The sequence below is a fragment of the Eleutherodactylus coqui genome, chromosome 2 (assembly GCF_035609145.1).
Source record: "Eleutherodactylus coqui strain aEleCoq1 chromosome 2, aEleCoq1.hap1, whole genome shotgun sequence".
NCBI classification, from domain to species: Eukaryota; Metazoa; Chordata; class Amphibia; order Anura; family Eleutherodactylidae; genus Eleutherodactylus; species Eleutherodactylus coqui.
The window spans coordinates 175,686,042-175,709,297 of NC_089838.1; the positions used below are offsets into that span (position 1 = coordinate 175,686,042).

General features: G+C 44.8%; 1 protein-coding gene across 1 annotated transcript in view; it reads left to right on the top strand.

Annotated features, from left to right (window-relative positions):
- SLC26A5 (solute carrier family 26 member 5) overlaps positions 1-23,256 on the top strand; it is a 62,826-nt gene that overhangs the window by 38,245 nt on the left and 1,325 nt on the right. The window contains exons 12-18 of the mRNA XM_066589904.1: positions 2,463-2,558; positions 3,939-4,045; positions 15,872-15,941; positions 18,079-18,171; positions 18,268-18,378; positions 19,138-19,359; positions 22,785-22,839. Of these exons, the coding sequence (XP_066446001.1) occupies positions 2,463-2,558; positions 3,939-4,045; positions 15,872-15,941; positions 18,079-18,171; positions 18,268-18,378; positions 19,138-19,359; positions 22,785-22,839 (754 nt within the window). The remainder of the gene's footprint in view (positions 1-2,462; positions 2,559-3,938; positions 4,046-15,871; positions 15,942-18,078; positions 18,172-18,267; positions 18,379-19,137; positions 19,360-22,784; positions 22,840-23,256) is intronic.

Consider the following 23,256-nt stretch of genomic DNA (forward strand, 5'->3'; position numbering starts at 1 on the left):
TGCAGCGCTATCGAGACCCCGTCCGCCTTTTTCTCGGGGTGAGTGCTATGGAACCAAGTTGAATAATATCTCGAGGAGAAGCGCGGGACACTATCAGCCTTAAAGTGGGTCTCCTGCAACATGGCGACCATGATCCCCTTTTTATGTAAATTGTACAGAATCTGGTTCCTCTTTTCTGGAGTATTCAGCCCCTTAACGTTAAAGGTGCACATGGACACGTTAGCCATCAATGAGAGGTATAATCAAAAGCTTGTTATCTCCCAGGACCCACACCCTTGTGGGGAGATGAGGGGGGGGGGGTAGAGAGGGAAGGAAAAGGGGAAAACCAAGGAAACATGAGGCTTAGTGCCTCTCGAACTAAATGAACATGAAGTGTGAAATAACATTTCAATATAGCACACAGGCTATTGCCCCTATGTGGGGACGTGGAAACCAACAGCGGAGCCACTCTCTCTAGCGGCTCTGGCCAATTGACAAGCATATTACAAACAAAAAGGTACAGCGTTACCGGCATGGAGCATTGACTTTTAACGGAGGATTCTTGCCAAGGTGGAACCTGGAACAAAGAGCAGACAAGGACCCAGACAGACAGGCATGCATTGTATGACATTGCAATTAGGCATTAGGGGCCAGCGCTTCTCCTTAACTCCGACTTTCTGCCAGGAAGAGCATAAGGCGGGAGCTAGTGCCCCCTCCTGTCGAGGCCAGTCTGGGAGTGCTATCATTGGAAGTCCGAGGGATCCTAAGAAGCCCGGCAGGTCCCCTAGTGCTCTGAAGGAGACCCTTTTATTTCCTTTGCGCGCCGTCAATTGGAACGGGTACCCCCACTGATATTGGATATCGTTCTCTCTCAGAGCTAATAGCAGCGGTTTCAGAGCTCTTCTGAGTTGTAATGTACGGCGGGATAGGCCTTGGAGTAGAAGGATAAGGGAGCCTTGAAAGTTCAGCTCCCTAGCCTCTCTAGCTTTACGCATTATCATTTCCTTTTCCTGGAAGAAATGGATCCTGCACAGTATGTCACGCGGTCTCGCCAAGTCCGAGGACCTCGGTCCCAGTGTACGGTGGATCCTATCTATTTCAATGGTTTTGTCCGCTGGTCTCTGCAGAATGTCATTAAAGAATTTTTGAGCCCATGTCTGTAACTGCGCATTTTCCACTTTTTCACTTAGGCCTCTAATACGCAGATTATTCCTCCTATGCCGGTTCTCTAAATCATCCAGGTGTAGAAATAGCTCCTCAATCTGTGCCGCCTGCATCTGGATAGCTTTTCTGTGAGATTCAATTGTTTCCAAAATTTTGTCTTGGAGATCTTCTACCTCTGTCAGGCGCTGGTCCACATGAACTATATCTTTCTGTAAAGCTGATATGTCTCTCTTGTGGGACGCCTCTAGATTACGTAGAACACCATCCAGGTCCCTTTAGTGGGGAGGGAATGTAAATGGGCTCTCCAATCCCACTCCTCTCCCATGTCGCTTGGGGCTGTGGGGCTGGGAGTAGCTTTTTTGTCTAGGGACATGTGAGAGTCTATGTGGGGTATCAGAGGGGCTGCTGGACTCACCCCTGTCTTCCCTCAGACTGCCTGGGTAGCTTGTTGGATCAGCGGGGCTTTGGGCTGCTGGGCATACAGGCAAGGTCTGACCTGCATGGTGCTGTTCCTGGAGCCTGCCGCTGCTCTCCCTCCTCCGCTCTGTGTGAGTCATCTGCAGTGGTGAGTGCCGTTCGGGGTCTGCTTCCTCTGCCTCCTGGTCATCTCTCTCCCTCTCGGGGTATTTCTCCCAGGGCGCCACCGCTAGGGCTCTTCCTCCTGCAGCGCCGCCACTCTTCGCGCTCTCCTCTCCCGTCGGCACCATCTTGGATCTGCCTGTGCGGCTGGAGTCTTCTCTTTGCGGCCACAGAAAGTGCTCTAAGCCGCCTCTGTCGCATCCCAGCGAGTGCCCTGGGGTGCTTTGGGCTTCCCTGCCTGTCTGCGCCGTGATTTTGTGCCGGTTAGCCACAAGAAAGGCCGTTGCCGCGGGAGCTCTCTCAGGGCTCGACTTGCTCCACCATTAGCCGCCTCCGCCCCCCTGGTTGGATCTTTTAACATGACACAAAAATCGCATTTTAACAAGGATGCGTAGACTCTTATCGTGTGTGCGTGCGTGTCACTACTTTATAATATGGGATATCAGGATACAAAACGAAGAATTGCGGCGCTTAGGTATAGCACTAACATTACTGTAAAATGATCACTCAAAACTGTCAGTTTCTAAAGAATTTTGAGCGATCATCTGTGTGAGAAATAAAGACCGACTGAACCCTTTCCCATCATAACTGCTGACTGGGGGGATTTACTTTTAATCCCTAACTAGCAGGATTTCTGGTGCCATCGTTTTTCTCTCTGCTCCTTTTTATGAGGGTGATTTGTTGTTTTTTCCAGTTCTTGCAACTTAAAAGAATAAAAGTGATGTCTATTTCTATTCTAGACAGCATTAGCAGCTATAGTGATGGTGAACTTAAAAGGAATGTTCAAGCAGTTTGCAGATATCCCACATTTATGGAGAACAAGCCGACTAGAACTGGTAGGTGTCGACATAAATTAGCATGCTTCTAAATGTATCCACATTGAATTCTAACACTCTCTCTTGATTGCTGCTGGAATGTATCTTGATCTGCTTTTAACTATGTCATCTAAAGATGCAGCACGGTTACGGAGACTGTCGCTGCAGTTTGCGTGGACTAATAATCTGAATATTGAGGTCATTATTTCTCAGTGGAGGGTTATTACTGAACACTAAATTATTTAACTGGGATAACATGACATGATTTTTTTTTTTGCTAAATTGAATTGTTGGCAGGACTAATGAGATTGTAGATGAGCTTTATACACCTCACATAAACTAACGTTTATTTATGCAGATAGTTAGAGGGAGAAGGAGTGGCTCTACAGCACTGGACTATGAACCAGGCATCCTGGTTTCAATACCTGCTCCGTGTGACCTTGGGCAAGTCACTTTATCTCCCTTTGCCTCAGGTACTTAGAATGTAAGCTCCTTGGTATTGCCTCAGATTGTATTGCATATATATATAAACTTTATATATTTATGTACCCTAGGCCCTGTTTACATCTGCCTTGTGGCTATAAACAGAAATTGCACAGCGGCAGATCTGCCACATGGTGGACACCAGTGGTGCCTGACAGACCCTATTGACTTGTAATGAGGTCTGTCAGGTTCCGTTGAAGTGTCAGGAAAAGTAGTGCCTCAAATGTCACTGTGTTTCCAATCAAAAGTGATGGCATCTGCATGGCGGTTCAAATGAAGCCCTGATCCAGATGTGAATAATGCTTGGAAGGCAGGCTTCACACATTTACAAAGGTGCAAAAATATTTGGACGCTAAAATAAAAATAACGTGGCCAGAAAGTGCCGCAGTAGCAGAAGTGTGATCACGGTCATCTTGTAACCTGCACCTTTATTTGGTTAATATAAAAATGCCCCTCTGCGTTTTGCCGCCACTAGTTTGTATAATACCCGATCCCAGTGTGTATTTGCTGGCCATTGTACGTGAGAAGAATACAGTCAGGGGTAGGCTGGAAGATGAAAGGTGGCTCTGACTAGATATTGATACTTTTCACACCCTTTCCATTGCATTCTGCAGTTTTGTCTTCACCCATACAGTGCCAGTTTGCCCTTTTAATTTAACCAAAAATGTATTTATTCCGAGAAACGTAATAGCAATGCCAGTAGCAGAGAGAACGCACTCCTAAATGACTTGAGATGTACATACTGCTACTATTGGCAAGATTGTATATGTTGGCATGCAATATTTCTTCGATATGTGAGAGTTACATGCAGTGTGCAGCATTTATAATTTGTGTAATCGATTACTCCTAACTATCTTGTCATAAACCTTTTTCTTTTGGAAATATGCAGTCTGTCTAATTAATTCTTGCACTTTTCAGGCAATTTGGGTGGTATCGTTTCTGGCCTCAGTTTCCTTAGGTCTTGACTACGGTCTGCTTGTTGCAGTGGCATTCGCCATCATAACCGTTATCTACCGAACACAAAGGTTTGAGTTCACAATTAATCTACCATTCTTTTATGTCTTGCTTTTGGATAGTGCATATGCTGACGTGTTATCAGTCTTACTAAAGTCCTATGTATACTGGACAATTATTAGTATGCTTTGCTAGTTTCTAACAATTTGTAAAGGTCCATTTACACTGAAAGATAATCGCTCAAACGACAGTTTGAGTGACAGTTTTGAGCGATCATCTTTGCATAACTCCAATTAGCTACTTAAGAGTTAATGCAGGTAGAGCGGGATACCACTGTGATGGCTCCGAGAACAAAGCAGCTGTTTTGTATATGCAAACAGCTGCATTGTTCTTGAAACTTTCAGCTGGTGTCCCGCTGAGAACTGCCAGCGGGATACCAGCTGAAAGAATACTCATTTAATTAAAGTACTCCTTGTTCTGTACTGGTAAAGCTGCTTTCTGAGATTGAGGAAACCCTGATCAGTTAGTCTGTTTTTACACAAATTAATAATTCTAATGGCAACAGATCTTTCTCAGTAGTTCACTGAACAGACATCGTAGAAATGCTCATAGGAGAGGAAAAGTCTTCTTATAGCTTCCATATAAGTGAACTCTTAAGAGAATGTGTTTTAGATAGAAAATTGGATTGTTGGTGGTTATAACGTTATGTTAGATGGAAAGGAGGCCTTCAAGAAGGTGCCATCTATAATTTATAGATAGATAGATATTAGAGATGAGCGAACGTGCTCGGCCACGCCCCTTTTTCGCCCGAATACCGCGATTTTCGAGTACTTCCGTACTCGGGCGAAAAAATTCGGGGGGCGCCGTGGGTGAGTGGGGGGTTGCAGCGGGGAGTGGGGGGGAGAGGGAGAGAGAGAGGGCTCCCCCCTGTTTCCCGCGGCTACCCCCCACTCACCCACGGCGACCCCGAGTACTTTTCACTCGAGTACTGAAGTACTCGAAAATGGCAGTACTCGATCGAGTAATTACTCGAAACGAGTACGTTCGCTCATCTCTAATAGATATATTACAGATTTTTTTTTTTCCTGGCTAATATGATTGAAATCTGAATGCATGCTAGAAAACCAATAACAGTTCACATGACACCCTAGTGAGTAGGAATTTCAGGTAAATCAGTAATCTGAGAGAAGATTTATTTCATTATGGGGAATGTGCTAAGATTACAGGAGAATAAAACCTCATGCACATGGCATATTTTCTGACTATTGCGTCCATATTTTTTACAGCCTTAATATGGAGAGGATACAACATCACTGATTGGTGTTGGTGTATTCAGACAGGTGTATGTGTTTTACGCGTAAATAAAAAAAATAAAAATTTAACCATCGCAGCATCTCCTATTTTGGTTTATATCACACAACGAAGTAACCCATGAAAGTTTATGGGGTCGTGTAAAAACACTGCAAAGACGTGGTGTTCACAATGTTTTTATGCATGCAACTGCCAGGAGATAGTTGGGGGGGGGGTTTGGGCCACCTTGCGGGGGGGGGGGGGGGGTTCCCATGATAATCACAGCTAATACAAATGCTAGACGTTAAAAAAGGAAAAAAAAACTCTGCACTATGAATGCAGATGCTCACACAGTGTTTTTTTTTTTTTTCACTGACCAAAATTGCATACACTTTTTCTCTTAACTGCTGCAGACTTGTCCCATTGTATTGAAATGGGTGAGAGTACTTTCATAATTGTGCATGTTAATCCATGCACAGTTTTCAGGTCATCTGCAAGAATCTGCAAAGGGTGACCAGTGTATGATATAGTTATTCAATAATAATGTAGTAGTTCACCCCTTGAGACCGGATTTTTTTTCTCGTGGGATTTGTCTAGGCCTAGCTAGTATTTATGCTATGTTGTACTGGAGGCCTTCACCTCTTCAGGCTCCATGATCTATATATCCATCATGCATTTGGGCTGCCTGTTGGTATAAGGCTGGCAGGTGCTGTATAATGCACTGCATTACAGATTTCACCTGCCCACCATCTAATGTACATGCGGGTGGCCCAATAGCTTTCTATTGCTGGCAGGAAAGAAGCGTTGGGCAGTTGAATTTCAACATGCCCATCCTCTTGGGAAGTGAGGTGTCACCAAAGGTTTATGGCCGTGGCTTACTTCCTGCTTCTTATTCAGAACGCATGCACATGAATCAGGAGGATAAGCCGTCGGATGAGGGATTGTTTGGCCCACAGCTATGCAAGAGTTTAACCAGCCTTAAAAGTATTGATGGTGTTGTGTGCTTTGTTTTCAGTATATTCATATTTATAAAGATATGTTACAGATAATGGTAAGCAAGATAACCCTTTCTCATAGTCTGACGTTAATGTTGGATTTCCCGGAGTCCGTATAGAGGGGGCTGGGAGCCAATCCTGCTCCATACACAGTGGGTGCCAGCTGTAAAGTACAGCGAATACCCTGCCACAGCTTCTAGATTCTGCGATTGAGCTGGCTGAAACATTTAAATGGCTTGACAGAGGGAGGGGGCTCCTTTTGTCCCCCAAACAACTTTCTAGCGATGAGATCATGGGGTGGCATTCAATCGCTATCGCAGCCTTATGCGGGCCCCATGCCTGACATGGATTTCATCCTATTAAGCCATGCTATAGGGCTACTAAAAGTACATTATACTGCAATGCAAAAGTATTGCATTATATTGAACAATCAATCACTTGTTCAAGTCCTCTAGTGGGACCAAAAATAGAAAAACTTATTTTTAAAGTATTTACAAGGGTTTTCTAGAACTCAAAAAATTCTACTGGTGTAGAATGGTGTGAAATAAAGGGAAATAAAAGCATACTTCAGTGGCACTCCATGCAGTGCTGGAGCCCCAGGCCCTGTTGCTCCAAACCCTGAAGAAACCGGTTGCAGTCATGTTCATGTAACCACTTAGCCAATCACAGCTTTCAGTGGTGATTTTACCATATACAGCACTTAACCACTGAAGCCTGAGATTGGAAAACCCCTTTAAATGAAAAACTACTCCCTTTTCCCAGCACGTGCACAAAAAAATGAAAATAATTGGTATTGCTAGGTTTGTAAAAGCTTCTGTTAAAATATAGCCTTATTTATCCTAACACCATGAACGTTGCATGAAATGAAAGGACAGAATTGTTTGGTTTTTTTGTCACCCAATCTCCAGGAGAAATGTAATAACGAGCAATAAAAAAAAGTCGTATATGTCCGCAAAATGGTACCAATAGAAACTACAGCTTTCCCCGCTAAAAACAATAATTTATACAGCCCTATTAACAAAACAAATAAGTGCTGAGTGTAAGAATGTGTCGGCAAAGGCCCCCTGCACACGACCGGGTCGGATTCCGCATGTGGGATCCCACAGCGGAATTCGACCCAATGCCCCCTGTGTACCTGTCTGCCATATTCTTCTCTGTGCTGTGGATATGCCAACCATTGCGCCGGTGCACATGCACAGTACAGATAACGCCGCGCCGTCGCTAGGCGATGATGCTGATCCCGCGACCTTTCCGCCAGTCGGATGGCTTCCAATGACTTGCATGCTGCAATTTCTCCTTTGTGAACGGAAAATCGCAATCGATTTCCACTCGCTTAGATGAAATCGCATTTTTATATTGCATGGTATGGGTGGTATTTGCAGCGGAATCTGGAGGCGGATGACCGCTAAGGATTCCGCAATGTAAATCCGCCCGTGTGCAAGAGGGCAAAAGTTGTGTTTTTTTTGTTTTGTTTTGTTTTTAACAATTTTTTTTTTTTTTTTTTTTTTAAAGCTGTACAAAATATTTTTTAAAAAACTATCAATTTGGTATCGCTGTAAACATACTGACTCATAACATTCAGGTTTATGCACAGTGAATGCCTTTTCTTCTATTGCACTCCACTTAAAAATTTAAGTTTCAAATAATTATACAGTACATGAAGCGGCACCATTTAAAAAACAAGCCCTCGTGGCTGTGTTGATGAAAAAATGTAATAAAGCTATGGCTCTTGGAAGGTAGGGACAAATAACGAAAATAAAAGACCCAACAATCTCTGGTCATGGAAGGGTTAATGGTTAAATCTACTTCTTAATAATGTTCACGCAATAAAAGCTTTTAATCAGGGACTAAGCTCATTTACTGATCATCAAGAAATGCCGTAAATTATACACGTTGGCAGTCAGTCCTGATTTCTTTTATTGTCCCATAAACTTTCTATCTTAATTGCGATTATGAATGACAGATAAGTATTTTTATCTCTCTACATACTATAATGCATTATCAGGCCCTTGTCTATCTACAGTGTGGCTGATTCAGGAACGGCACACGGTTTACTGCGAATTAAGATAGTGCCATGGCATGCCTCCTACAGCCACTGTGGCTCGAACTTACCATGTTCTAGTACCTAGGGGCCCATTCACATGGGCATAGTTTTGTTCCTGTGCTGTCCATGAATTCCTTCGACCGTATTTGGACCCATTATAGCCAGTTGGGTTATTCAGAAGAACGTTCCTTCACACGGAAGGATGGTTCATGCGAAAAGGAATCGTTGCATAACCTATTCATGTCTGTTTTCCATGTCTTCTTCTACCATGCTAATTGTGGGATTTTTCTAAAACCGTGATGGGCAACCTTTTGAGCTCGGTGTGTCAAAATTTGCCATAAAACCAAGCATAACTCGGGTGGTGTGTCACTTTGAGAAAAAAAAGCATACATTCGCGATATTTATAGTTTAACCCCTTAGTGACGGAGCTTTTTTGCTTTTTTCCATTTTTGTTTTTTCCTACTCCCTTTTAAAAAATTGTAGCTCCTTTTATTTATCCATCGACGTCGCTGTATGAGGGCCTGTTTTTTGCGGGACGAGTTGTATTTTTCAATGGCACTATTTATTGTACCATATAATTTACTGAAAAACTTTTTAAAAATTCTTAGCGGAGACAAATGGAAAAAAAACCACATTCCACCATCTTTCGGTGCGTCCTGTTTCTACGGCGCACAAACTGCAACAAAAACGACCTGATATTTTTATTCTATGGGTCAGTATGATTACTACGATACCAAACTTATATAGTTTTTTTTTTTTTTTACTGTAGTACTTGTATTTTTTTTAAAGATATTTAATTTTTTTTCAATTATTTTCTGCGGTCATTTTGTGCGCGCGATAACTTTTTTATTTTTCTGTCAACATAGTTGAGCAAGGGCTCAATTTTTGCGGGATGTCCTGTAGTTTCCGATGGTATCAATTTTGGAATACATACAACTTTTTTATTGCATTTTTTCTGGAAGACAGGGTAACTAAAAAAGTGTATTTCTGGCATTCTTTATTTATTTATTTTTTCCCGGCGTCATCCTGACGGCAGACATGGAGGTTGCACCTTGACCTCGTAGGGACAGGAAGCAAGAGACTTCAAAAGGCTCCTCCCGTCTCCCATTCACCAGTGCTTCCTGTCCCTACAGGGACATGCAAGAGGAGCTCCCTCCAGGGAGCTGCAGGATGACAGCTGGGGGAACGGTCCATAGGGCTGTTTCCCCCCTCACCTTTTTTCAAAGCAGGCTGACTGTAGGGATTGACGGTCCATAGGGCTGCTTCCCTTCTCATCTCCCTTCGGGGTGTCAGCGCGATCCGGGAGCACGGCGGGCCACAGGTCTGACCGCCCGGGGTTCACCACCGCAGCAGTCGGAGCGGCGGACCAGAGGTCCTTGAGTCCCCTCCTTCCTCTTCCACAGCTCGGAGTTGTTTTTCAGCCGGGGAGAGCGGCGGGCCATAGGCTCAGATGCCTCTCTCTTTCAGGCATGCCAGCGCGGCCGCGCGCGGCGTCGGGGGGTGGAGCCAGTGACGTCAGACGCCGTCAGCTGACCCGGAACAGCGGGAGATTTGAAAATGGAGACACACACACCCCCCCCCCCCTCGGCAAGCTTCCACTGACAGCACACCTTCAGAGAAGGATTTATCTGTCTAATCTGGTTCTGTCTGCGTTTCTGCATCATGACTACAAAGGAACCAGAGATGGAAGCCCTGCAAACTGTAAGTGTTACTTGTTGCAGGGATGTTATGCTCAGAGATTTAACACTGTGTAGGGGTTTTCCCTTATGTGCATGCATGTATATTCTGCAGGACAGGGAATCCACCCGGTCTAAACAGGACCTAAAGAAAAAACACAGGAAAGGCGCCCTGTGTCTTAAAAAAAAAAAAAAAAAATGGACGAGGCGTATAAAAAGCCGCTATGCCCGACTGTACCTCCAAGATCCTTACGGATGAACAGGCCACATTCAGGGAAGATATTAGATCCCTGGTTAGAGAGGAGGTCCGGGCATCGATTTCCAGTCTCCCCCCAGCTCAGCGGGAAGAAAGGGCGAGCCACATACCGCTAACGAGCTCAGAGTTTGAGCAATCCCTGGGCAACTTGTCAGCTGGCTCAGACCAAGGAACCGCACAGTGTTTCCGGTTAATGATACCCTGAAGAAAGTAATCACGGATGAGTGGGCTGCGCGGACAAACACCTCTATTTGTCCCGCGAATATAAAGAGAGACTCCGATTTGCGGAGAAAGACGTGAGCATCTACGCGCGGTCCGGGAGCACGGCGGGCCACAGGTCTGACCGCCCGGGGTTCACCACCGCAGCGGTCGGAGCGGCGGACCAGAGGTCCTTGGGGTTCCCTCCTTCCTCTGCCACAGCTCGGCGCAGTTGTTTTCAGCCGGGAAGAGCAGCGGGCCATAGGCTCAGATGCCTGCCAGGCATGCCGGTGCGGCCGCGCGCAGCGTCGGCACAGGTGGCCATAATGGCCAAAAAGACAGCCCTGCCATTCGAGGACTCCTCTCATCTTAAAGACCCGATGGACAGGGTTGACGCCTTGATGAAACGGGCCTGGCAAACAACGGCCTATACGCTGAAGTCCAATATCGCAGCGACTTCTGGGGCGAGGTCGATGTTCCTCTGGTTGGGGGAACTCGACGACCAGATTAAACAGAAGGCTCCTAGAGATGCTGGAGTGCATGCCTCTACTTAGATCAGCAACAGGCGGTCTGGCTGAAAACATGGAAAGCAGATACGGCTTCCAAAGGAAGGCCGTGTAACATCCCGTTTTCATGGCCAGCACATCTTTGGCGCGGACTTGGAGGAGATCCTAAAAAGAGCTACCGACAGGACCCACAGTTTCCCGGACCAAGCAAGAACGGGATTTCCCCACAAACCTCAGCCATCCTTCAAGCCATACCGAGGCAAAGGAAAAACGCTGGTCCTACCCCAAAGGAGGCAGGGGTAAGACAAAAACAACCCCTTCCCCTGTAGGCGAGTACCAGGTGGGGGGCAGACTATTGAGCTTTTCCCGGGAATGGCAGGGGATTACAGACAACCCGTGGGTCCTGCAGCTCATAGCCCAAGGGTACAGAATAGAACTCTTCATCCGGCCCCCCAGTAATTTCAGAGTCACCCCCACGCAATCCCCCGCCCTGCAGGATATCTTTAAAAATGAAATTTCTAAGCTGCTACAGATGGGGGCGGTAGTCCGGGTCCCCGCAGTAGAACAGGGCTTTGGGTTCTACTCACCCCTATTTCTGATCAAAAAACCGAACAACAGTTTCGGATGATCCTTAATTTGAAGGGCCTGAACAGGTTTATTACCTACAAAAGGTTTAAGATGGAAACCGTCAGATCTGCAGTAACTCTGATCAAAAGAGGGGACTTTGAGTACCGTCGATCTAAAGGACGCGTACTACCACGTCCCAGTCCTGTCGGAACATCACAAGTACCTGCGGTTTGCCATCAGGATGGGCAGCCGTGTACACCATTTTCAATTCCAGTGCCTACCCCTCGGAATTTCAACGGCACCCAGGATATTCTCTTAAATAGTGGCAGAGATGGTGGCGCATCTCCATGTGGCAGGCATAAACATTGTCCCATACCTGGACGATTTCCTGGTAATTGCATCCTCGCCGAAGATCCTCAAAGAGGATACCAGCCGAATCATCTCCCTATTTCAGAGACTGGGGTGAATAGTTAACTTCCCTAAATCTAGTCTTCTCCCCGAGACGCGAAAGACCTCCCTGGGGGTACAGATAGACTCAGCGTTTCAGATCTTGTCTTGCCTCCACCCAGGCAGGAAAACCTTAGGCTGGCAGCGCAGAAATGCGGCCAGAAGAAACAAATAACGATTAGGGACGCAATGAGGCTCCTGGGCCTCATGACCTCCTGTATCGGCATTATTCCTTGGGCCCAGGCGCACTCAAGGACGCTACAGAGAGCCACCCTGGGCAACTGGGACGGGGCAACAACCTCTCTGGACAGCAGAATGCCCGTGTCATCATCGGTCACAAGGTCCCTCCGCTGGTGGCGGTCAACTGACAACCTAGAGGCGGAGTCCCCATGGGTGACAGAGCCCTTCATCTCCGTAGTCACCAACGCAGGCCAGTCTGGCTGGGGAGCGCAAGTGGGGCAGCATTTGCTCCAGGGCAAATGGGGTCCGACATTGCGTGCCCAGACCTCAAATTTCAGAGAGCTTAGGGCCATCTGGGAGGCGCTTCACAGAGCTCAGGATAGCCTGAAGAAGAGACATGTTAAGATCTTCTCTGATAACGTGACCGCCGTTTCACTTATTCGCCACCAGGGAGGCACCAGAAACTTTCACCTGCTGAAATTAACAGCCCAGATCTTCCGATGGGCCGAGTCCACGGTACAGTCCCTGACAGCGGTCCATCTCAAAGGATCCCAGAACCTGACAGCCGACGTTCTAAGTCGAAGAGGCCTAGACCCCGGGGAATGGTCTCTGAATCAAAAGGAATTTCGTCTCATTACAGAATCCTGGGGCAGTCCACAGGTGGACCTGTGTGCGAGCAGCAAAAATTCAGAATGTCCCGCCTATTTTTCCCTAGATCCGAGGGACAAGGCCAAGGGGTTAGACGCTTTTTCGTAGAGTTGGGATTTCAGTCTGGCGTACGCCTTCCCCCCCCATACCCCTGATCCCGAGAGTTCTTCAGAAGGTCCAGCAGAGCAACATCACGCTGATCCTGATCGCCCCACACTGGGAAAAAAGGGCATGGTTTCCGGTGCTCCTAAAGTTCGTCAGCTCGGAGTCAATTCGCCTTCCATCCAGGAAGGACCTTCTAGCGCAGGGCCCAGTTCTTTGCCCCAACCTAGAGAGACTGAACCTCGCGGTGTGGATACTGAGGAACAGACGCTACTAAGACAAGGTCTGTCCTCCAGAGTTATCGTGACTCTACGCCAGTCCCGAAAACCTGTAACCTCAGCTATTTATAATAAGATCGGGGAAAAAATTCTCCTCCTGGAGGGGGCTGGGAGTCTCCAATCTTGACACTTTGGTGGCGGAGATTTTGGACTTCCTCCAGATAAAAACCTGAGACCAGGAACCCTGGAAATGCAGGTATCAGCGCTCTCGGCCATTCTAGACCAACCTTTGGCGGATCATAGACTGATCCGCAGGTTCATGAAAGCGGCGGAAAGAATGAGGCCAATTAGCTGTAGTACAGTCCCCCCATGGGACCTGAACCTAGTTCTCCAAAGCCTCTGCAAAGACCCCTTCAACCTATCGATCAGATTCCAATTAGGTTCCTCACGTTTAAAACTGTGTTCCTGGTAGCTATCACAACAGCGAGGTGCGTAAGCGAGCTCCAGGCCCTATCTTGTAAGACATCTTACCTATTAAGCCAGGACGATAGGGTCATACTAAAAACAGACCCCCTTTTTTTCTTCCAAAGGTAGCCTCAAAATTCCACAGACAGCAAGAAATTATTCTCCCATCCTTCTGTCAAAATCCCCAAAACGATAGGGAAAGAGACTACCATAGCCTGGATGCAAGGAAGGCCATTCTATGCTACCTAGAGCAGACCTCATTCTTTAGGAAGGCTGACTGTCTTTTGTTCAATTTCAGGGGCCGGGCAGAGGAAGAGCGGCTTCTAGGAGATCCATTAGCAACTGGATAAAATCCACCATCCAGCAGGCCTACTCGTCCTGCAACAGCACTATCCCGGAAGGACTCAAGGCCCAGTCTACCAGGGCAGTATCCTGCTCCTGGGCAGAGAGGGCTATGGCGACGCCGGACCAAATTTGTAAGGCAGCCCATGGTCCAACCTGCACACATTCGCAAAACATTACAGGCTGAATGCGGACCTCTCCTCCGATTTCTATCTTTCGGGAGAAAGGGTCCTGCAAGCAGTGGTCCCTCCCTAAAGAGTTAATCTGGTATACTCCATGTCTGCCGTCAGGATGACGCCGGGAAAAGGGAGTGAATTTCTTACCGAAAATTCCTTTTTCCCGAGTCATCCTAACGGCACGTATTTCCCTCCCAAAAATTCACACGTTTATATTAACGTTTATGCGGGCATGAATCTGTAGCCCAGAGGCTCCTATGTTGGACATTTCCTTTTATGCGGAAAAGTTGTGCTTATTATCTTGTGTTAAGTCCGGGTAAGCTACCCTCTTCTTGTCTATGTTCAAATGGAACTAACCATGTTATTTTTTTCGGAGCAAATAAATATCTTCCTTGGTTAACCACGACATGTCCATGTAAGTAAGTTAGAAGACACTGGTGAATGGGAGACAGGAGGAGCCTTTTGAAGTCTCTTGCTTCCTGTCCCTACAAGGTCAAGGTGCAACCTCCATGTCTGCCGTCAGGATGACTCGGAAAAAAGGAATTTTCGATAAGAAATTCACTCCCTTTCGGACGACGTTCACCGTGCAGGAAAAATAATGCACTACTTTGATAGATCGGACTTTTACGGACGCGGCGATACCAAATACATATTTATATTTTTATTTTATGATTTAGATTTTTTAATAATTGATATGGCAAAAGGGGGGTGATTTAAACTTTTATAACTTTTATTTTTTTTTATTTTTTTTTTTCTACAATTTGAAAAACATTATTGATCTTTTTTCTTACTTTACTTTGAAGTCCCCCTGGGGGACTTTAACATGCGATGCTTTGATCGCTCCTGCAGTATGACGTAATGCTATAGCATTACGTCATACTGCTTTTTTACAGGCAGTCTTTCAAGCCACCCTGTGTGGATGGCTTCATAGGCAGTCTGCTAAGGCAGCCCTGGGGCCATTCATTAGGCCCCCGGCTGCCATGACACCTGCACGGGGGGGCCTTGCGGGACCCCCAAACAGCGTTCGGGGGATTTAAATGCCGCTGTCAGAATTGACTGTGCCCCCTGAAACTCACGTACTTACCTCCTGGAAGCTCCACTCCTGTGCCCGGCGCGCCACTAGCAGAGATGATCTCCAGCGCACACTGTGACGTTAGTGTGCTGCATGACGCCTCCTCCCCGGCTCTCGCGGAACCAACAGGTAGGAGACATCGGGGGACGGGGGGGGAGGAGGATCCCGGCTGCACACTGACATCACAGTGTGCGCCGGGATCAACGCTGCTAGTAGTGCTGGTTAGTGAATACCAGCAGGGGAGCCACGGCTCCTGCCGGTATTCACTAACTGGGTGAGCGGCCACGTGTCAGCGACTATGGCTACGCGTGTCAGTGCTGATACGCGTGTCATAGGTTCGCCATCACGGGTCTAAAACCATCCCCTGCACTTTTTAGCTAGAATATTTCTTCAATAATTAGCAATATTGCAGTGGTTTCACCAGTTGACTACAGCCTGACTTAAAACATCCTTGTTTCTCATTTACAGACTATAGACTGCTGTAAACTCTAGCCTGTAGTCTGCTGATAGTCTAAGGTCATATTTGGGTTCTTGGCAGCCATCCATGTGTATTAATGGAACAAGTCAGCATATAATGGGAGAAGTTTTAATAGTAAGATATATTGGGGAACTGCTGTTTATCCCATCTGTTAGTATACTGCGTTTGGTTAACTGTCACTTTATGAAAAGCTTTAACATTAGTTTGATATGAAATGTCATTGCAATTGTTTTTCAGTTCAAACTACAGAATCCTTGGACAGGTTCCTAATACGGATATATATTGTGGTATAGAAGAATATGAGGAGGTATGTATTTTACTGATTTTATATACCCATGGAACAGTGTTTCTCAGACTCCAGTCTTCATAAACCCCACGTAGGTCATGATATGGTCAGTCAGAAGCATTGCCAATAATTGCATCACCTATGCAATAGTATGGAAATCCTGAAAACCTGACCTGTTGGAGGTTGTGAGGAGTGGAATTTAGGAAACGCTGCCTTAAGGTGCCTTAAGACGGGCAAGAAAACTGTTCACATCTTGTGCACTGAGAGATGCACAAAATTTGAACAAAAATGCAAGCCATTATTTGCAATGGGTGTATTTACACAGGCAACTTTTCTGTGCGAATCTTGCATGAGAGAAACCAAGTAATCTTGTAGATATGATACCTTTTTAATATCTAACAAAAATACATGATGTTATAGCTAGCTTTTGGGTTCAACTCTTCATCAGGCTAAAATGAAACTGGTTTGGATGGGGCACAAATATAACATACAGATGCAGGGAGGACACCCTTTGATTGTTTCACACTCGACTTAAAATAACAGACAAGCTGAGCAAAGGGATAAATACTTAATCAGTCCACTGAGCTAAGGAATATGACAGTTTTAGGATGTCTGTCATCTCTTCTTTAGAGAAGGAGCTGGAAACACTACTTTGTTCCATTAAACGCCATATTGTAGAAATATTCTCTATAAACATTGCGTACATAGCATGGTAAACACCAAAGAACACACAGGTCAAACCCTAAACAAAATCCAGGTGCTCCATATATTATAACAAAAAATAGATACACTGTGAAGAACTTGCTTCACAGGGGTGCCTAAGAAGAGTGCACCCCTAATCCAGCAAAGCTGTATCTTAACTGCTGCAGGTCCAGAAGGAAGGAAGTTGTAGAAACCACCATGCAATTACAGGTGCTTTATTCCAAGAAGTACATGCGACACGTTTCAGCTCTAAGGTGAGCCTTTCTCAAGCTTGAAGAAGAAGTTCTTCACAGTCTACCTATTTTTTGTTATAATACCTGGAGTTCAGGGATTTTTTTAGGCTTTGACCTATGTGTACTTTTGCTGTTTCCCTTGTTCTCCAATATCCCCATAATCGGATTCCCATTGATGGTATCCATTACCGGATGTCCTGAGGACCAGCGTATGATATAACATATTCCCTGCACATTAGGATCATGGACGTACCAGGGCACCCCTAAACAAGGGTGACTTTGGTACACCGGGTGAGTCCATCCACACAAGTTTCTAACTTAATATCCCCTGTGTGTGAGCTCCCTACTGATCTGCTCCATAGTATGGTGCTATATGGTGGTATGGCAGATCTCTGTAACCCTGGCCCCTGGGACTCTGTTCATGAAGCCTAAAAATGACTGTCTTTGTAAAGTGCTTGTAAATACCTTAAGGCCACTCTCACACTCTGTGTCAGTAAAACACCGTAATTAAAAACAGCAATATAAATCACTGTATACCACTGCATTGGGGTGCGTTAAAAAAAACAAAAAAACTGTCAGTCATTCTGATGGGTGATGAGGTGCGTTAAAAAGTCCGAAAACATGCCAAAATTAGAGGAGACGGTGCTCGAAAATCGTGGCATTAGAAAGCGCCACATTCAAGCAAAGGTCTGCGAGGCCCTATTGAAATCAATGGGAAAATTGTATCGCGGTTGGCCTTAAGTGGTTTCACAGACAGCAGATTTTTGGAAACATGCCACTGCAATTTTTTTGAAGCAAACCTAGAAATGGATCCAACAGGAAGAAGGCCTTCCTTTTCCTTTTGACTTAAACATCTGGCTTTGGCTCAAGAAACTGCATAGACAATTGGCACAAGAACTTCATTTTTTTTCTGAAAATCAGTGCCTTTGGTTTATTAACACTCTTGCGGCAGTTAACATAAGTTGTGTGATTTCTCCAACTTAATGTTATACAACAGTTTCGGAGTTGCAGTCTGACTGCATACAACAAAGGCTATGGTGGAAACGTTGCACAGAAATTGCAACTTTGACAACTGGATGCAGTGTCGCAATGTGATACGTTGCTATGTAGCTCTAGCCTAAAATTTAGAAAAATATTTTTAAAAACTGTTTATATGCTACATAATGCATTATATACTACTTTTATATTTTTCAATAATGCGGTCTAAATGTTTTTTTTTCTAGATTAAAGAATACCCTGGAATAAAAATATTTCAGGCCAACACATCTTTGTACTTTGCCAATAGTGATCTCTATGTGTCTGCTCTGAAGAAAAAGGTATAGTATGATACGGAGAGACTACAGGAAATGGATTACATAGAAAATGCTACTTTTTAGTGTAACTATTTTGTATGTAACCTTTTGTTTTAAAAGACTGGAATTGATCCTGGTGCAATATTGATTGCAAAGAAAAAGGCCCAGAAGAGACATGCTTTGGATGTGAAGAAATCTACCAAAAATGAAAGAAGGGCAGTTTTAAAGCTTGTAAGTCGCTGGTATATCTGAGGATTGATTAAATAAGCTTGGCCCTTTTAAATGCTTTTGAACTTTTGCTAGTTATTACATAAGCAGATCACTTTATTTGCCTAAAACAATGTTTTCTGCTGAAAAATCACTCTGAAGTGCTGGTCACTGGGGGTCTGCTTTCCTTCTAATGTGCTTTCCACTGTTTTTTGGTCATGTGAAATCCATATCCAACAGCAGAAACTGACACTGATTACAGGGAGGGGGAGGGGGCTGGGGGCATTCCTTACTGTTGTCTCATGCTGACCATAGAAGTCTCTGTAGAGAAAATAGGGAGGAGTAAGTAAGGAGATGCTGGAGGGAGACAGAGGCAGAGAAACTCGTACATATGTGCTGCTGTAGCTAATAGTAATTTATGTTACCTCAGTGTTGCATTCACAGCTACACTGCTCAGTACTGCTGTCCTCCAGCTGCTGCTGATTCTTTTTATATGAGAGATGTTGAGAGGAGAAAAAAAATGGTCTCTGTGCGTACAGTGTGTGGGAGACTACACAGCAGCTAGTCTGTATCCACCAGCTCAGGGAAAGCTGACAATTAAAACCTGCAGACGGGAAAACTGGTGAAAAATGCAAGGGTCCTAGAAATTGAAGATGGTGATTGTGTAAGATCACATTATCGAGATGCATGGTTATATCATGTTGTATAAAGCAATGACTTGCACAAACTGTCTTTATCGGTAGCTAAGCAGGTCACAACATGTGGATTTTGTATTTTTTTCAGACTAATGATGTGGAGATGGCTGTTAAACATGAATTGATGAATGATGATCCACCCACAGACTTGGCAAATGTGAAAAATGGATCAGCTGATAAAAACCTGCATAATTCACCTTCTGAAGAGTTAGAGTATTTCATGAGTCCAATAATCAACATCCATTCAGTAATTCTGGATTTCACACCTGTCAACTTCATAGATTCTGTGGGAGCGAAAACACTAAAATCTGTAAGTTATCAAATTGCTAAATAAAAGTTGGGTAAACAGGCGCTTCTGCCTTAGCTCAAGAATCCCAGTCTTTTTACATATTATACAGGTTCTTGAAGTTAATGGAATAGGTTCAGGCTAAAGTTAAAGGGGCTGTCTGAGAAAAGTAAATATTCCTCATGCCAGAAAATAATAAGATTATGTTTGCTTCTCCTGGTGCAGCTCGGTCATCTGTGCCGAGTCTTTGTTAACAGGCTGCAGTCAGACTGAATTCAGGACATCACATGCTGCTGCAGCCAATCATAGGCTTAAGCACTCAATCGCTAAGTACTATTATTGTCTGCAGCAGCCTGTGATGTCCGGTGAACAGGCTGCTGCCTCCTATAAATATCTCTTCCCAGAGTATTACACATAAGTGCTATATAAAGCAAACCTAAGTGAGCGTGCGTGTTGTATTCTGAGTGTACTGTATTCTTAAATGTGGGACTTTCGACTCAGGGACTTTTTTTATTTGAATTTTTGCATATATTACTTTGATCTAATCTCTCGATCCCCGTTTAGAATGTGCTGGAGAACTGGTCCGGCTTTGCTGTTGGCTACAGGTTCCACTATAGGGCTGGGCTACATCTCACTGGGGAGGATACAGCTGTGCTGGGGGAGAAGATGGCTAGAAGGTTGGAGGAGTGTTTAAACAAGGGACTGGGGGGTCAATCACAGAGATAGAGGAGACGATAGTGTAGACAGTGACCTGGGACTTAATGAAAATGGAGGTGGAGTGGTGAGAGGGGTTAGTGCAGTTAGAATATAATTTCCATATGTCTTTCAGAAAGGAGATTTATAGGAGAGCTATGAAAATGCTAAACTTTTGGAAGGCAGAGATCGATCAGCTCAGAGATGCCCTTAGGCCTCATGCACACGGGCGGATTTTTACCGCAGAATTAGCGATTGACTCCCACGGCTGAAATCCGTGGTTCAAGTCGTGCATAGAAAATAATGGAGTGTCCTGTACTCCACGCACACAAACGGATTCGCATTGTGTTTTCTAGGAGTGGATCTAAAATCACAGTATGCTCTATTTTCGTGCGGATTCTGCGAAAACTGGCTTTAATTGATTTCTATGGAAGCGTATGTATCGCATACATCCGCAAGTAATTTTAATTTAAATACACTAATCACTGAGACAGTAGGTTTCCGACTCTACTAAATCAATCACTGTAGAAAACCTATTAGAATTTGTACTAATTATGAAGCCTAAAACGTAGCTTTTATTATTCTTGACGATAAAATAAGATGCTTTTATGCACACTCACAAAACATAAACTCAACAAACATATCAAATATCCCTTTTACCTCTATGTCTTAGCTAGGAGATTGACGTTTTCAATATTGTGTATACACCCGCGATGATATACATGTATATTGGGTGACAAGGTGTGTAAGTGGGTAAGTAACTGGCTCAATGATGGAAAGCTGAAGGTGGTTATTAATTAATAGTAATAAATTTCAACTGATTGGGTTACCGTTCCTAATGGGGTGCCACAGGGGTTGGGTCTGGGCTCTATACTTTTTTAGTATATTTGTTAGTAAACTGTTCATAGAAGGATTACACAGTAAAATATCAACATTTGCAGATGATACAAAACTATGTAAAGTAACACGAGAGGACACAAGGTGGTTGCAAGAGGATCTGGGTAAGCTGGGGGCTTGGGCCGAAAAGTGGAAAATGAGGTGTAACACTGATAAATGTAAGGTAATAAAAATCTTTATTTGTGTAGATTATGCACATGGGCAGAGAAATACATGTCACCATTACACACTAAATGGGAAACCAGGACATGGAAAAGGACTTGGGGAGGGAGGAGGGGGTTACATAACTGTAAGCTTAATTGACGCAATCAGTGTCAGGCAGCTGCTGCCAAGGCAAATAGGATCACTGGGTGCATCAAAAGCGGTCTAGGGGCGCATGATGAGAACATTGTTCTTTTTATAAGTCACTGGTCAGACCACACATGGAATACTGTGTATGGTTTTTGGCACTGGTACTCAAGAAAGACATATCAGAGCTTGAGCGTGTACAAAGCGGGCAAGTATTAAATGGAATGGGCGGACTACAATACCCAGAAAGGTTATCAAAATTGGGGTTCTTTATTTTAGAAAAAAGACCACTGAAATGCGACCTGATAACTGTATAAATATATCGGGGACAATACAGAGAACTCTTCCATCATCTATTTGTACTCATGACTGTGATTGTAACACAGGGGCATCCTCTACATCTAGCGGAGAGAAGTTTTCTACACTAACCTTGAAGGGGGTTCTTTACTGTAAGAGCAGTGAGACTATAGAACTCTCTACCTGTGGACGTGGCTATGGTGGACTTGATAAGAGCTTTAAAGGGGTTGTCTCGCGGCAAACATCAAAATTTTACATTAGCCCATTCCCCCTGTCACCCCCCCCCCCCCCCCCCCCGGCATAAAATAGCATTTTAAAGCGGTTTTTAAACCGCTTGCTACTCACTGATGTGATGAAAGATGAACTTATAAAATCTTCTCCCAAGATGGCCGCCGGTCCTTTCCCAGGGATGCACTGTGGTTTTCTCCCATGGTGCACCACGGGTCTTCTCCCATGGTGCACCATGGGCTCTGTGCGTTCCATTGCCGATTCCAGCCTCCTGATTGGCTGAAATCGGCACACGTGATGGGGCGGAGCTACGCGATGACGCGTAGAAGGGGCGGAGCCGGAACGCCGCTCGTGCCCGGACCGACCAGAAGCAGAAGACCGCACAGCGCAAGCGCGGCTAAAAACGCCAGAAGACATCAGAATTAGACGGAGCCATGGAGACGGGGACGCCAGCAACGGAGCAGGTAAGTGAATAACTTCTGTATGGCTCATATTTAAGGCACGATGTATATTACAAAGTGCATTAATATGGCCATACAGAAGCGTATAACCCCACTTGCTTTCGCGAGACAACCCCTTTAAGAGGGGCCTGGACACCTTTAAGTGTAACAATATTGCAGGTTATAGTCACGGATTACTTCAGAAGGGTCGGTGATCCAGGGATTATTCGAATTGTCAGATTTGGAGTTGGGAAGTAATTATTATTCCCTTTTTAAATGAGGAAAATTGGCCTCCACCTCATTGGGGTTTTCTGCCTTCCTCTGGATCAACATTGGGGGGGAAATCGGCTGAACTGGATGGATACATGTCATTTCTCAGCCTAATGTACTATGTTACTATCACAGGCGAACCCCAGAGGCAAGCATAAACTTGTTTTCTAGCATGGGGAATAACTCTCAGACAACCCCTCTAAATAACAAGTGATGAATTATAATAAATACTATAATGGTTTTTACTGAAATATTTTTCCTGCAGCTGAAACAACTCTGGCTGACGAGACTCTTACTACTCGGTATTGTATTAATTTGCCTTTTCCATTGCTACAGATAATCAAAGAATACAAGGAAATTGGTGTTGACATCCTCTTATCTGGATGTAATGGTAAGTCATGGGCGATGCTCGTTTCTGAAAGCTGTTCATTTACTACATTGGACAAAAATATTTGCTATGTTTTTTAGGCTAAATATCAGGTTCTTTCCCACATTTAGTGTTATATCGTTAACAAATAAGAAAACACAGATACACAAGGAATCTAATCAGTTTGACACCAGTCATTTATTTTCAGCTCCTTCACTTGAAGGAAACCTGCCATGTCCTTTATGCTGTTCTCACTGACGCCAGCATAGAGTAGTGACAGACCTACTGATTTCAGCAGTTTGTTAGTAGTGTGCTGTGATTTTTCATACCTTGCAGGTCTGTCCAGGAGCATCAGGCCAGAGACCAGTCACAGTTTTCTAACTATATACTGTAATGGCTAGAAAACCATCAATCACGGGGGCTTCAGCTGTCGCTGGGACT